Below are 12,506 nucleotides of genomic sequence, written 5' to 3'. Positions count from 1 at the left end.
ATAATAACAAGCACATATGCACGCACCCTGGCATTACTACAGACTGCGCTATGCGCAGAGAAGACAACGAAGGCAACGTTACTTAGCAACACCTACGCACTTTACTCTTGATGACAGCTCAACTTCGGTAATCTTCGTATCAATGCTAACGGTGATTGGCAGTATCATCAACAGCGCACTCTACACTACCGGGACTATGCCCCTTTAAGAGGTTGAACACATATCTGTTTATAATGTGGAGGGTCAGACAATCCTGCTGATTTCTGAACCATACGTATGCCAAAAGTAGCGACATCAAAGTGAAAACGAGGAAAAGAGCAATGGTATACCTTCTTGGAATCTCAGCAATATCTGAAAAGCAGTTACCTGCGATATCAATATGCCTACAACTCTAACAGACATTATTATTATTGTTGTTGTTGTTTTTTGGAGGGGTGGGTTCATGCAAATGAACAAAGTGCTTAATTTTGCAATATTTTCACTGGTTCTTAGCCCAAATTCTACAGTACTCATACACACATAGCTTGAAGTACAGTAGCCAGAGATAATGACAGAAATGGCAACAACACCTAATTTAGACTATCTCAACAGAAGCAGCTGGCTAAATAATTGACCAATAGCTTTTTAGTTATCAAATGGCACACATGCATTTAATTTGGTAGAAACAGAGAACCAGATTTAAAGCAAAAGAAGACTACCATTTTTACCCTCAAATGCCCTTGATAATAATGTGTATTAGAATTGCACTATAGTAGCAGTGATTGAAGGGGCTTTGAGCGTGATTGTATCCATGTATACATGCACTTTGTGAATGAGAATCGTACATAGTACAATGTTGTAGTGTCATCGCAAGCAACAGTTCTGTTAAAGGACAAGTTCACCTTCATAAACATAAGGATTGAGAGAATGCAACAATGTTAGTAGAACACATCAGTGAAAGTTTGAGGAAAATTGGGCAATCGATGCAAAAGTTATGAATTTTTAAAATTTTTGTGTTGGAACCGCTGGATGAGGAGACTACTACAGCTTGTGAGTCATATGCGTACAACAGTATAAAGAAAATATAAAGAAAATTCAACATATTTTCACTTTTTTCACATAATAAAAGAGCACTTGACTTGGCTCTTTCTAAAGGCAGGGGGAATAATATTACCCATAACATTTGTCGGTAACGAGTCGGGGGAATGTGAACTTTTTTCATAAGATGAAATTTTGTATAATTCTCTTTATATTTTCCTTATATTGTTGTACGCATGTGACATCTAAGTTATTCACACACTGCAGTAGTCTTCTCATCCAGCGGTTACTGCACAAAAACTTCAAAAATTCATAACTTTTGAACGGATTGTCCGATTTTCCTCAAACTTTCGATGATGTGTTCTACTAATATTGCTACATTCTCTCAATCCTTATGTTTATGAAGGTGAACTTGTCCTTTAATAGTGTTCATACACTGTAGATCTATACAGCTGTACATTCCATAAGTGAGTGCAGCGGTAAGGGTACACACGTATGTACACATGCACACACACGTGATCCAGCTTTGCGCCACGAACGCCGTGTGACGGCTGATGAGTGTCAAATTTGCACCTATGCATGAATGGTATCATGTCTAAAGCATTTGCTGAGACCAAAAAATGATTAAAGGACAAGTTCACCTTCATAAACATAAGGATTGAGAAAATGCAACAATATTAGTAGAACACATCAGTGAAAGTTTGAAGAAAATTGGACAATTGGTGCAAAAGTTATGCATTTTTTAAATTTTTGTGTTGGAACCGCTGGATGAGGAGACTACATGTACTACAGCTTGTAAGTCATATGCGTACAACAGTATAAAGAAAATATAAAAGAAAATTCATCATATTTTCACTTTTTTCGCATAATAAAAGAGCAATTGACTTGCCTCTTTCTAAAGGCAGGGGGAATAATATTACCCATAACATTTATCGGTAACGAGTCAGGGGAATGTGTACTTTTTTCAAAAGATGGAATTTTGTGAAATTCTCTTTATATTTTCCTTATATTGTTGTACGCATGTGACATCTAAGTTATTCATACACTGCAGTAGTCTTCTCATCCAGCGGGTACTGCCCAAAAACTTCAAAAATTCATAACTTTTGAACGGATTGTCCGATTTTCCTCAAACTTTCGATGATGTGTTCTACTAATATTGCTACATTCTCTCAATCCTTATGTTTATGAAGGTGAACTTGTCCTTTAAAAGGGGTGTTTTCAAGGCATTTTTCCTACCTGAAGATATGGAGCAGGTGAAAAACTAACCACACCATCGGATTATGAAGCATATCCAAAGCTACTTGCTTGCCACACGCTGGTTCATGTACCAAAGCAGACACAGAGATTGTATGGGTATGCATGTGGGTGTGATTGTAGTGATGTAATTACATCAGTTCATTGTCACAGTCACATACCAGTGCTCTTAATATGGAGACAAACTTCTTTCATTTAATCCCAAATTTGTTAGGATTCGTTGGCAGGGTGCTATGGGGAGAATGCCAAAAGGGCAAAACCCAGCACAAAATTGCATGTCAAATTGACACATCCCACATTTCTATTGTGTTCCATGGGACCTGCGAGTTAAAGGACAAGTTCACCTTCATTAACATAAGGATTGAGAAAATGCAACAATATTAGTAGAACACATCAGTGAAAGTTTGAGGAAAATTGGACAATCGATGCAAAAGTTATGAATTTTTTAAATTTTTGTGTTGGAACCGCTGGATGAGGAGACTACTACAGCTTGTGAGTCATATGCGTACAACAGTATAAAGAAAATATAAAAGAAAATTCAACATATTTTCACTTTTTTCGCATAATAAAAGAGCAATTGACTTGCCTCTTTCTCAAGGCAGGGGGAATAATATTACCCATAACATTTATCGGTAACGAGTCAGGGGAATTTGTACTTTTTTCAAAAGATGGAATTTTGTGAAATTCTCTTTATATTTTCCTTATATTGTTGTACGCATGTGACATCTAAGTTATTCATACACTGCAGTAGTCTTCTCATCCAGCGGGTACTGCACAAAAACTTCAAAAATTCATAACTTTTGAACGGATTGTCTGATTTTCCTCAAACTTTCAGTGATGTGTTCTACTAATATTGCTACATTCTCTCAATCCTTATGTTTATGAAGGTGAACTTGTCCTTTAAATCAGATAGGGCCTGTATTCGTCTTAATGTTGGCAGGATGCGATCTGACATCCCAATAATTGCACAAAACACTTTCTTTTCTGAAGCATCTTGAAAAAAAAAAGCCTTCAGAAAACTGAAAGGGCTTTAAACCTCAGATACTACCCTTTTAAGACTATGTGGGAATAAATGAATACCTCATGCTCAACAGATAACTGCACAAAACATTTGGCATAAATGTGTATGAATTTGCTTTTTGATATAGAATCTTCAGCATTCACAGACATGTCACTGACCATGAAAAATTGAATTAGAACAGAACTGCACTTAGCCTGTGTTTCACTCATACAAAATGATAATATTGTAAATCAAGTAACTGCCTTCATTTGTACAGTATGGAAACATAATGCAGAGGGGAAAAGTTAGGAAATAATTTGCCATTTTTCATCTTCGAATCCCCCCCCCCCTTTCCGAATAGCTGTAGCATGCAGAGAGTACTATTTCCACTTAAAATTCATGCTTCATTTCAAGTGCACTTGTTTGTAGTTTGTTTGTTTGCTTTGTCTTGTGTTGATTTGTTTTGTTTTGCTTGCTTGCTTGCAACCTCGATGCATGAGGCTGGCTGACCCTTGGGCAGAAGAGGCCTACATTCTTTCTGGAGCTGCCCATCTCCCTATGAAGGCGTCCTTGACCAAAGACTATCGCACTTACCAGGGTAGGTTTCTGACAGTGACAGCACTCCCCAGCGAGGTCTCCTTCAGCTTGCTGATGTTGTGCACTGTATGACGGAATGTGGCCTCTGAGCGACTACCATCTGAACATGGAAATGGACAAAAAAACACAGGCACAGATGAAAGAAAGTACATGTTTAATGATGAAAGATGTCTGCATCTGACTGTTGTCAATTACAATGTGACCACGATAGACACAATCTGTACATGTACATATGTACATGTTGTAGCTCAAATTGACTTTCATGCGCAATGGATCTTTAATGTGCACAAACTGTAACTGCATCTAGAACAGTTTTTGCATAATTTGATAGTGCATCCATGCATGTACAAAAGAAGACCATATAGTCACGTTCCCTAATTTTGTCTATCAGCTAAATCATGCATGTCCAAGACAGTCACTATAATCAATAGATAATGAAATATAACCAAAACAGTACTAATGCAAACACATAAAATCCTAGGGTGTAGGAAGCTTTAGAGGTCTTTACAAAAAAAAAAAAAAAACTGAGCAAAATATAATAAATGCCAAATTTCATGTTTTTTTGTTTTTTGTTTTTGCTTTGGTAATGATAAAAAAGGTACTGCAAATTATAAATGTTTCCTCATTTACCTGTCTGCTGATGTATCATGCCTGCTCTTAAAGCTATTTCCTCCTGGCTTAGTAAACCAGGAGCAACAACAACAACAACATCATAAATGAACACCAACAGTGCTTTTGTGTAGCATCGCACTTCTGCTAATGAGGGTTGTGCTATTGAAATTACCCTGGTATTTCATATTGCAGCTTTTCCACTCTGAACAGCATCGCACTCTCATCATCCTCACCTGGGAGGAAGATGGGGGGCAGAAGGCCTAGCAGTGTGATAAATCCCATCCATTTTAATACCACAAGGTCAAACTGAGCGTGTCACATGGCAGTACTAATGCTCCCTCTCCCCCACATTTCTGTATTTAAAACATACAATGTACATTGCACACACATCTCAATCCATTTAGAGCATACGGGTCACACATAGGCTGGTGCAATATGCATCACACAATCTACATGTACCCTGGATAATATGCTACACACAGCCATAGGATTGACTCTATGACGTGCTCCCTAAATCAAGGCACAGGTTATGGGTAGAGGAATTCTCGCGATACACAAGCAATCCAATATATTGATCCCACAGAACAGCAAAATTTTGAGGCACAAACCCAATTGAATGCACAATATCCCAACATGAAGTATGCATAGATGGTTGATTAAACTGGACGACTGCATACTCAGCTGTGACGTATAATGTACTTGGAGGACTGCAGGGAAAACATTACATTGGTTCAGTGGTGAGTGCACAACACTATCGCCACGTTTAGATGCTTACTGGTCCATAGCATGTCTGGGGACCATCATCTCCATCAATGCCCCCCCCCCAAAAAAAAAAAAAAAACCTTCTTTCTATTCAGTATATCATGCTTTGTGTTGTCAAAAATATAAAATGCAGAACCAGCTGCCCTGCTGTATTTTCAGGAACTTCAACAGTCCTCCATCACATGAAATACAAGTTGTATCTTATCATTATAATTCTTTTCTATGGAATACAATACAAAACCCCAAAAGATCATATCACTGAGTTCGTTCTATAATTTGCTACCTTACCACTTTATCAACTGTCGACATTTCATCATGTTTTTGAATGCTACAGTGTAAAGTATTGTGTATAAGCAAGTATTGTGTGAAGTATAGTGCAGTATTTTTGTGCACATTGCACAATGTATTAACATGTAAAAATGAAATGTATCACGTACGATGTGTTACACTATTTGCAAGCAAACAATGTGCCTTGGTGATTCAATTCCTGTCCAATAGAGATGTTATTGATCCTAAGATATCTTTCTTTGCTTGTAATTTACGCCCAGGTCTAATACAATGTACATTGTAAATACTTAAAGAACATGTATAACAGACACTATTTCATGCTTGAGTACATGCATGCACATATATCAGAAATAATTTCAGTAGTGCCAAGCAGTTGAGTAGTCATATGTGTCCTGTAGTGACATCTGAACAATCTCATTACAGCATAATACAAAGACAATACTTTGAGTGTTACAATTATGTAGATTACTTGTGCAACTTGTTACAGCAAAGTTTAGAGACAATTACTGTTTTTGCTTTTGTTTTGCGTTGTTTGGAGAGTGGTGTCTAGTACAAGAGTTCAATCAGATACATGTACACATATATGCTAAACAATGTATAAAGGTATGTGCTTGATTACTGTGTTCTTCAACTTCCCCCTAATTTTTAAGACTACAGATCATTCCAGAACATATGTACATGTTTCAATGACTGAGTGTTAGAAAGGTCATGAGAGTACAACCCTACATGTACTAATGTAACTTGGATATACAGTGTATCATCAAAATGAAGCTGAATGCTCCACTTTGTACAATGCATGCATACAATGGTCATTTTCATATGTGTTTGTGTGTCTGAATAGCTTAATATTGGTACATCATGTAACTAGTGCCACCACTATTTAATAGGGTTGGCCTAACCTCTTCTCCAAAATTGATGCAAGCATACAAACACAGTATTAAGCATACAAACACAGTACTACATACAATTTTTTCTACAGTCTGAACTACGCAAAAGACTTACAGGTAATATGTGACCGTGCACCTCAAAACGAACATAAAGTCGCACACACTGATTTTGCGTGAGGACTGAAAATAAGTGAAATGGGTCAACCTAGCCGAACTTGACTTTTTCATATTTTCTGAAAGAGCGGGTCTTCTTTTACATTATGCTAAAATTTGGTATCATAAAACAGGCAGAAAAGTGCGTGTTTTTTTTGGCAGTTTATCTCGAATAGTTTTGGTAGAATACAAAGGTAGTGTGATTAGGTGTGTTCTTAGAATCCCTTTTTCATTTCTGAAAAACCTTGTCCACACTCTTCACTTTCAACTCTAATAAGTTTTGAAAGGATAGTGCTACTGCTTTGAAAGTTGGCATTAATCATGGACAGAACGTGTTAATGAGGCATGCTTAATTTCAGTTTAATCTGATAATCCCTTCATTGTTGTTACTCTGGTGGTTTATTTCCTGTTTTTTTGTCCCATTCATCGCACAGCCAGCACAGTTTGGTAAAGATTAAGCGCTTGAATAGACACTGTACTTCAGAGCCTCTTTTCTCAGTTCACACTTTTCCCGAGTTTGTGCTTTCTTTTCAATATTTAGGTAAGTTAGGAGAGTCCATTTGATTTGAGTTATACATCATTTTAAAGCTTAAAGTCTGCTCTTTCAGAATATGGTCTTAACTAAAAATTCATGTCTGGCGACTTTTTGTTTGTTTTGAGGTGCAGGGTCACATATTATACAAATCAAGGAGCTTCTGCTGTTACAGTATGAGATCATCTCAAACCATAAGTCTGCATGCTCTTATACCACAGTCATGTTTGAGGCTGAGTATATCTTAATGTCTCGTAATGAAACATTATTCGTATGCCGTGCTACAATGTACATAAAAGCTAAAGGTGTCTGAGAGTATCCATTCATGTAGCATCGTAAACTGAAGGCTATCATTCATGGAGGGGCTCTTCCAATGGAAAGTTCACAAACTACATTACAAGCTCTTGCTATGTTCACAACAGATTTTTTTTTTCTTTCTCTTAATACTTTAAAATTGTGGTGGATAAAGCAATTCCACTATTTGAAAATACTTCCAAAACATCAAACTGCAATGCACGTTTCTGTCGTACATCTCCAGCACTGCCACAACTGTACATAAAGATGAGTATACACAGCTCACCTTCTTCAGTGGTATTGTCTGGTTCCTGGTCTTCCAGCCTGGGCTCACTGGTCAGGTCGCCATTCATGGTAACCTGGTTCTCCTCCCCACCCCCACCCCCACCCCCTCCTGTGTCCACCTCGTCACACAGGGGTTGGGTGGGGGAAGTTTCTTCCTTGGTGGGTACATTGTCTGGTGCTGCAAAGATGAAAATCAAACAGACTAGCTGTTAATTCCAGATTATGAATGTTTATTTTCAGTAGGAAATGAGGGGGTATGAGAGAGTGAAGCAGCCAAGACAGCAAAGATAATAATTTATGCAGAGAAATGATGTTGAGTACCATATTTACGTTGTATACCATGTATTTTAAAACTCCTGTTAACTACAATTGTAGTACAGAGGCAAATTGATGTTGGCACTGTGCTAGCACATGGGCTATTGAGTATTGTGATCACTTATTGAATACAACAGAATGTCACTATACAATCATGAGGCAAATAGAATAAAATGAATTGCTAAATACACGTACAGTTGTACTTGGAGATCCACAAAATAAAGACAAACAATGAAAACAAACACAAATGGAAAAAAAAAAAGAATACTCTGCATTAATTGTTTAGACTCATTTTTTTTTTCTTTAAAGCTACATTGTACAACTATTGTATTTACTATTAAATGCTTAACACTGGCAGCGGGCTGACAGTCCCAGACTGGTAAAAAATCACTGCCGGGCCAGTAACTTTTCAGGAATTGCAAGATTTACACGTACTGGTCCAACGTGACCAGTAAAAAGAAAATAACATTGTCGGGGCCAGCTGAAAAAGAGAACAGGAATAGGGATATTTTAGGTTCAGACCTGTAAAGAATAGAAAAAATGGGCAACTAATATCAAAGCATTTATGCAAAGGTAAATGTCTCTTACAGCACACTGGTACAACGTATGTACAATATGAGTGCATGTATCTCATGTGCATGTACTGGTACAGTCTGTTTTGTGGCCATCTGTGTTTGTTTTGTTGTAAAAAGATACATAATTGCAGTGTATTCTAGATTTTTGTGCATCATTACTCACAAACCAGGCATATCAATGTGTCACAGTGAACTCAGTCACAGCTACATTATTACCATATCAAAATAAATAAATAAATAAATAAATAATAATAATAATAATGAATAAATACAAAAATAAATGAAAAAAAAATGATAACAACTGACACATACTGCACCAGAGGGGTCAATTCCTCTTCCATGTTTCGAAACACATCCTACAGTAGGCACTGCAACATTTCATCTGACCTCCACTGCACTTACATTTGTACATGTACAATGTACACATGTATGTCCATTGATGAAGATCAGTATAAATTGTTGTACATGCACATGTACTTGTATCAATGGTTAATTGTTTCAGCAGAGAAAAATCAATTTACTCCAAACTACCTGGATATGATGTAAATGAGTCAGACATGAGTAACTATAAGTACAGTGTACAGCACTGAAAGGCCAACATCTTCATTGATTTCTCCAGTTTCAGACCATTGATTACAATGCACTTTAACATAAATATTTACAAAAAGAAAAAAAAAATCTTTTGAGCAAATATCAACATGCTCTCATGTCCACCTCATCCCATCCGAAATCCATAAATATATCATAAAATACCTATCATTTACAATCAAGTATTTGTAAGTTATGCATCAACCTACATACATTGTACATTGTACATATCTCGCCCCCCCCCCCCCCCCCCCACACACACACACATACACTGTACAGATGGATGACACTGCAATTGACATGCCATAAGAGCTAGCATTTTCATATGACTTCAGACTGTACCCTGTACACTTCTACAGCAATACCGAACTTTAGCATAATTTCTATGTACACTTACTCAGGATTACTCACTTACATGTACTCCGAAATCAGTTCATTAGGATTCATTGCATGCATACATGTACAAGTGTGCATTGGTCATGTTTATGTGAAGTAAAAAGTGATGTCAGTGATTTTTAGCTCATACAGTAGGTATATGTTAGAGTGTTCTTGGTACATTTGTACATTGTATATTTCCCATTTTAGCTGCATATCAGGGCAAAGCCATTCTGTTTCTGATGTCATGGCTTGGAGCATATTTGCACATTTGTTTCTGATGTCTTTTTTCAGAGAGAAAAAAAAAGAGAATTTCACAAAATTGCATTTTTTGAAAAGAAGAAGAAGCATATTTCCTCGACTTGTCACTGACCGTATGTTACGGGTAATATTATTCCCCTGCCTTCTGAAAGAGGCAAGTCAGGCATTCTTTTGATATGCGAGAAAAGTGAAAATATACTGAATTTTCTTTATGTTTTCTTTATATTGTCGCACACATATGACATCACAAGCTGTACTGTAGTCGTCTCATCCAGCAGTGACTGAGCAGAAACTTAAAAAATTCATAACATTTGAACGGATTGTCCAATTTTCCTCAAACTCTCGCTGACTGTTCTACTAATATTGCTGCATTCACTCAATCCACATGTTTATGAAGGTGGACTTGTCCTTTAATAGATGCCACTACGGTGTAAATGAAACTGCAATGCTAAGACAGCCATTTGCAGTGGAACTACACACCCATTATTAAAGGCATAATTTACCATAGCAGATGAAACAAAAACCCAGCATTAGTGCTTTAAAATAGTTCTTAAATGTGAGTTAGAGATAGAAACAACCACTGTAAAAATTTGAATTGATAAAATCGATGTTAAAGGGATCGTATAGTTTTGGTTGAGACCTAATTTCATGTTTCTAATATTTTTTGGTAAGATGATGAGAAACCCCTTATGAAATATGAAAGAGCATGTTGTAATTCCATGACGAATTCAACGTTTATTTGATGAAAATTGGTTTTGAAATGGATGAGATATCCAAAACAGAGTGATTCTAACAAGTGTAGGACCCACACTTTATTACGATCACTTTGTTTTACTTTGTTTTTGGATGTTTCAGTCCTACCAAACCCAATTTTCATCAAATAAACTTTGAATTCCTCAATGGTTAGCTCTGTACTATTTCGTAAGTGTTTTCTTGGTGTCTCGCAAAAAGTTGTAAGCCCAATTTTCATCTCCACCAATGCTGTACCATCCCTTTAAGTATTGTTAAATAATCAAAATGTGAACAATGGTTACAATAAAAATGTTTCCAGACTAAACCGTCTACAGTTACGGTTTATTAAGAAAATCCCCTTACATTTTATGCTTTATCACGAAAATTGTATATGATAGGATATTTTGTGGTACAACACACCTACACATACAGTTTTGTACACTGTACATTCAATGTCATACCTTGAAAAATTTTTTAATCACTGTTCCCAAAGGTAAACAGGACCTTTAAACACAACCTATTAACTTTTATTTGAACCCCCTTACAGTACAAATCTATTGCTACTAAGAGATCACTGAACAAGCTCTATGTCAATAACCATCAGGTCGCCAACTTATTTTTTTCAGAATTTCAGTCAAAATAATGGGGAAAATCAATGATTTACCTTTCATTAATGTTTCACCTTTCTCCCCATTCAGAAGGGACAGATGAAGCTCTTTTGGTTACTTTGAAGGAGACATATTACCAGATATGTTTTTCACCACTTCTGGAAGGCAACCCACTAATAGTAACAGGTTGCCAATGAAATCAATCATTCACCTGCACGCTATTAACCCCCATGCCTTGTTGTGATTCATTCTGATCTTATTTCGGTATACTGCATATCGCTATTTGCCAGCGCTCTTATCAGGTTGTCAGTTGGTACACTGTAGCGATGTTATCTGTCAAACTGTCACAACAATTTTTGTATTTTTTTTAATTTACAAATTCCATCCATTCAAAAATGGGACAATCCTATGCTTAAACTTTCAAAAATCTAACATGATACATACATGTATTTTATTTAACTTTTGTTCAAAACACTACTTTTCCCTTTGAGAAAATTGGATGGTCCCAGGTCTATTGCACCAGTCCAGGCAACATACATTTGGTGCATTTGTGTGTGCATAGTGCCATATTTTGACCGGTCTGTTTATTCTTATTTCTAGCCCACGTTCAACATGTACAGGTGTATCATGCATTATTCATCTATACTCCTTTGACCTTATGGTTTCTACAAATGTACATTGTATGTCATCATCCGCACAGTAGCCCAATCTATAGTTTAGATCTAGATCTGGAAACCCATACATAACCAGATAGACTAGAATTAACATGGTAGCTATAACTTTATGAGAACATTCTATTCCACTTATTTACATTATAAATTTACATCCCTTTGATTCAGGCAGAGTATACACCTACAAAAGTCTCTTTACCATCCAGCCATATGCGCGTGATTGTAGCCACGGCCAAAGTCGCTGGATACAGCCACGTGCGGGTGGTTGAAAAACTGGTTTCCAATTAATTCTCATCTTTTCTCCTTGCTTTTTTTTCTTGTCATAAATGTTAATCTGTTTTAACTGCAAGCTTTCTCAAAGAAAATCTTAATTTCTAACCCAAGGACTCGGGTTTGGTGTGATCAATGCTGCGCAACGGCCGCTTGGCCAGCCTCGCCGGCGCACCAGTCAGGCGCAGCTTGATGATAGCACTAATTTAATGCATACCCTGTACACTGTACATACTCTCCGACACATACAAATACACACAGCATACAATACACTCTTCCATGTGCACATATTCGCGTTTACGAGTGTACAGGGCGGTATGTGCTAGCAGTTGAATCAAGGGCAATTGTGCACTTCACGACCCTCTATTATTGGTGTGAGATTCTACCCTAATCGAGCAGTGCGTGCAAGTACCTATCAGGCACCGCGGGT

At 37.0% G+C, this 12,506-nt stretch overlaps 1 protein-coding gene across 2 annotated transcripts in view; it reads right to left on the bottom strand.

Annotated features, from left to right (window-relative positions):
- Window positions 1-12,506, bottom strand: part of LOC139742862 (ubiquitin carboxyl-terminal hydrolase 7-like) — a 61,788-nt gene that overhangs the window by 45,950 nt on the left and 3,332 nt on the right. For both annotated transcript variants that reach the window (XM_071653375.1, XM_071653376.1), the window contains exons 2-3: window positions 7,683-7,859; window positions 3,866-3,968 (exon numbers count right to left, since the gene is read on the bottom strand). In XM_071653375.1, coding sequence (XP_071509476.1) covers window positions 3,866-3,968; window positions 7,683-7,859 — 280 coding nt within the window. The remainder of the gene's footprint in view (window positions 1-3,865; window positions 3,969-7,682; window positions 7,860-12,506) is intronic.

The sequence above is a fragment of the Diadema antillarum genome, unplaced genomic scaffold (genome assembly GCF_040938485.1).
Source record: "Diadema antillarum isolate AM-2024a unplaced genomic scaffold, OU_Dant_1.0 seq00001028_RagTag, whole genome shotgun sequence".
Taxonomy (NCBI): domain Eukaryota; kingdom Metazoa; phylum Echinodermata; class Echinoidea; order Diadematoida; family Diadematidae; genus Diadema; species Diadema antillarum.
Note: the sequence above shows the minus strand (reverse complement) of the source record. Positions and strands in the feature narration are given on the sequence as shown.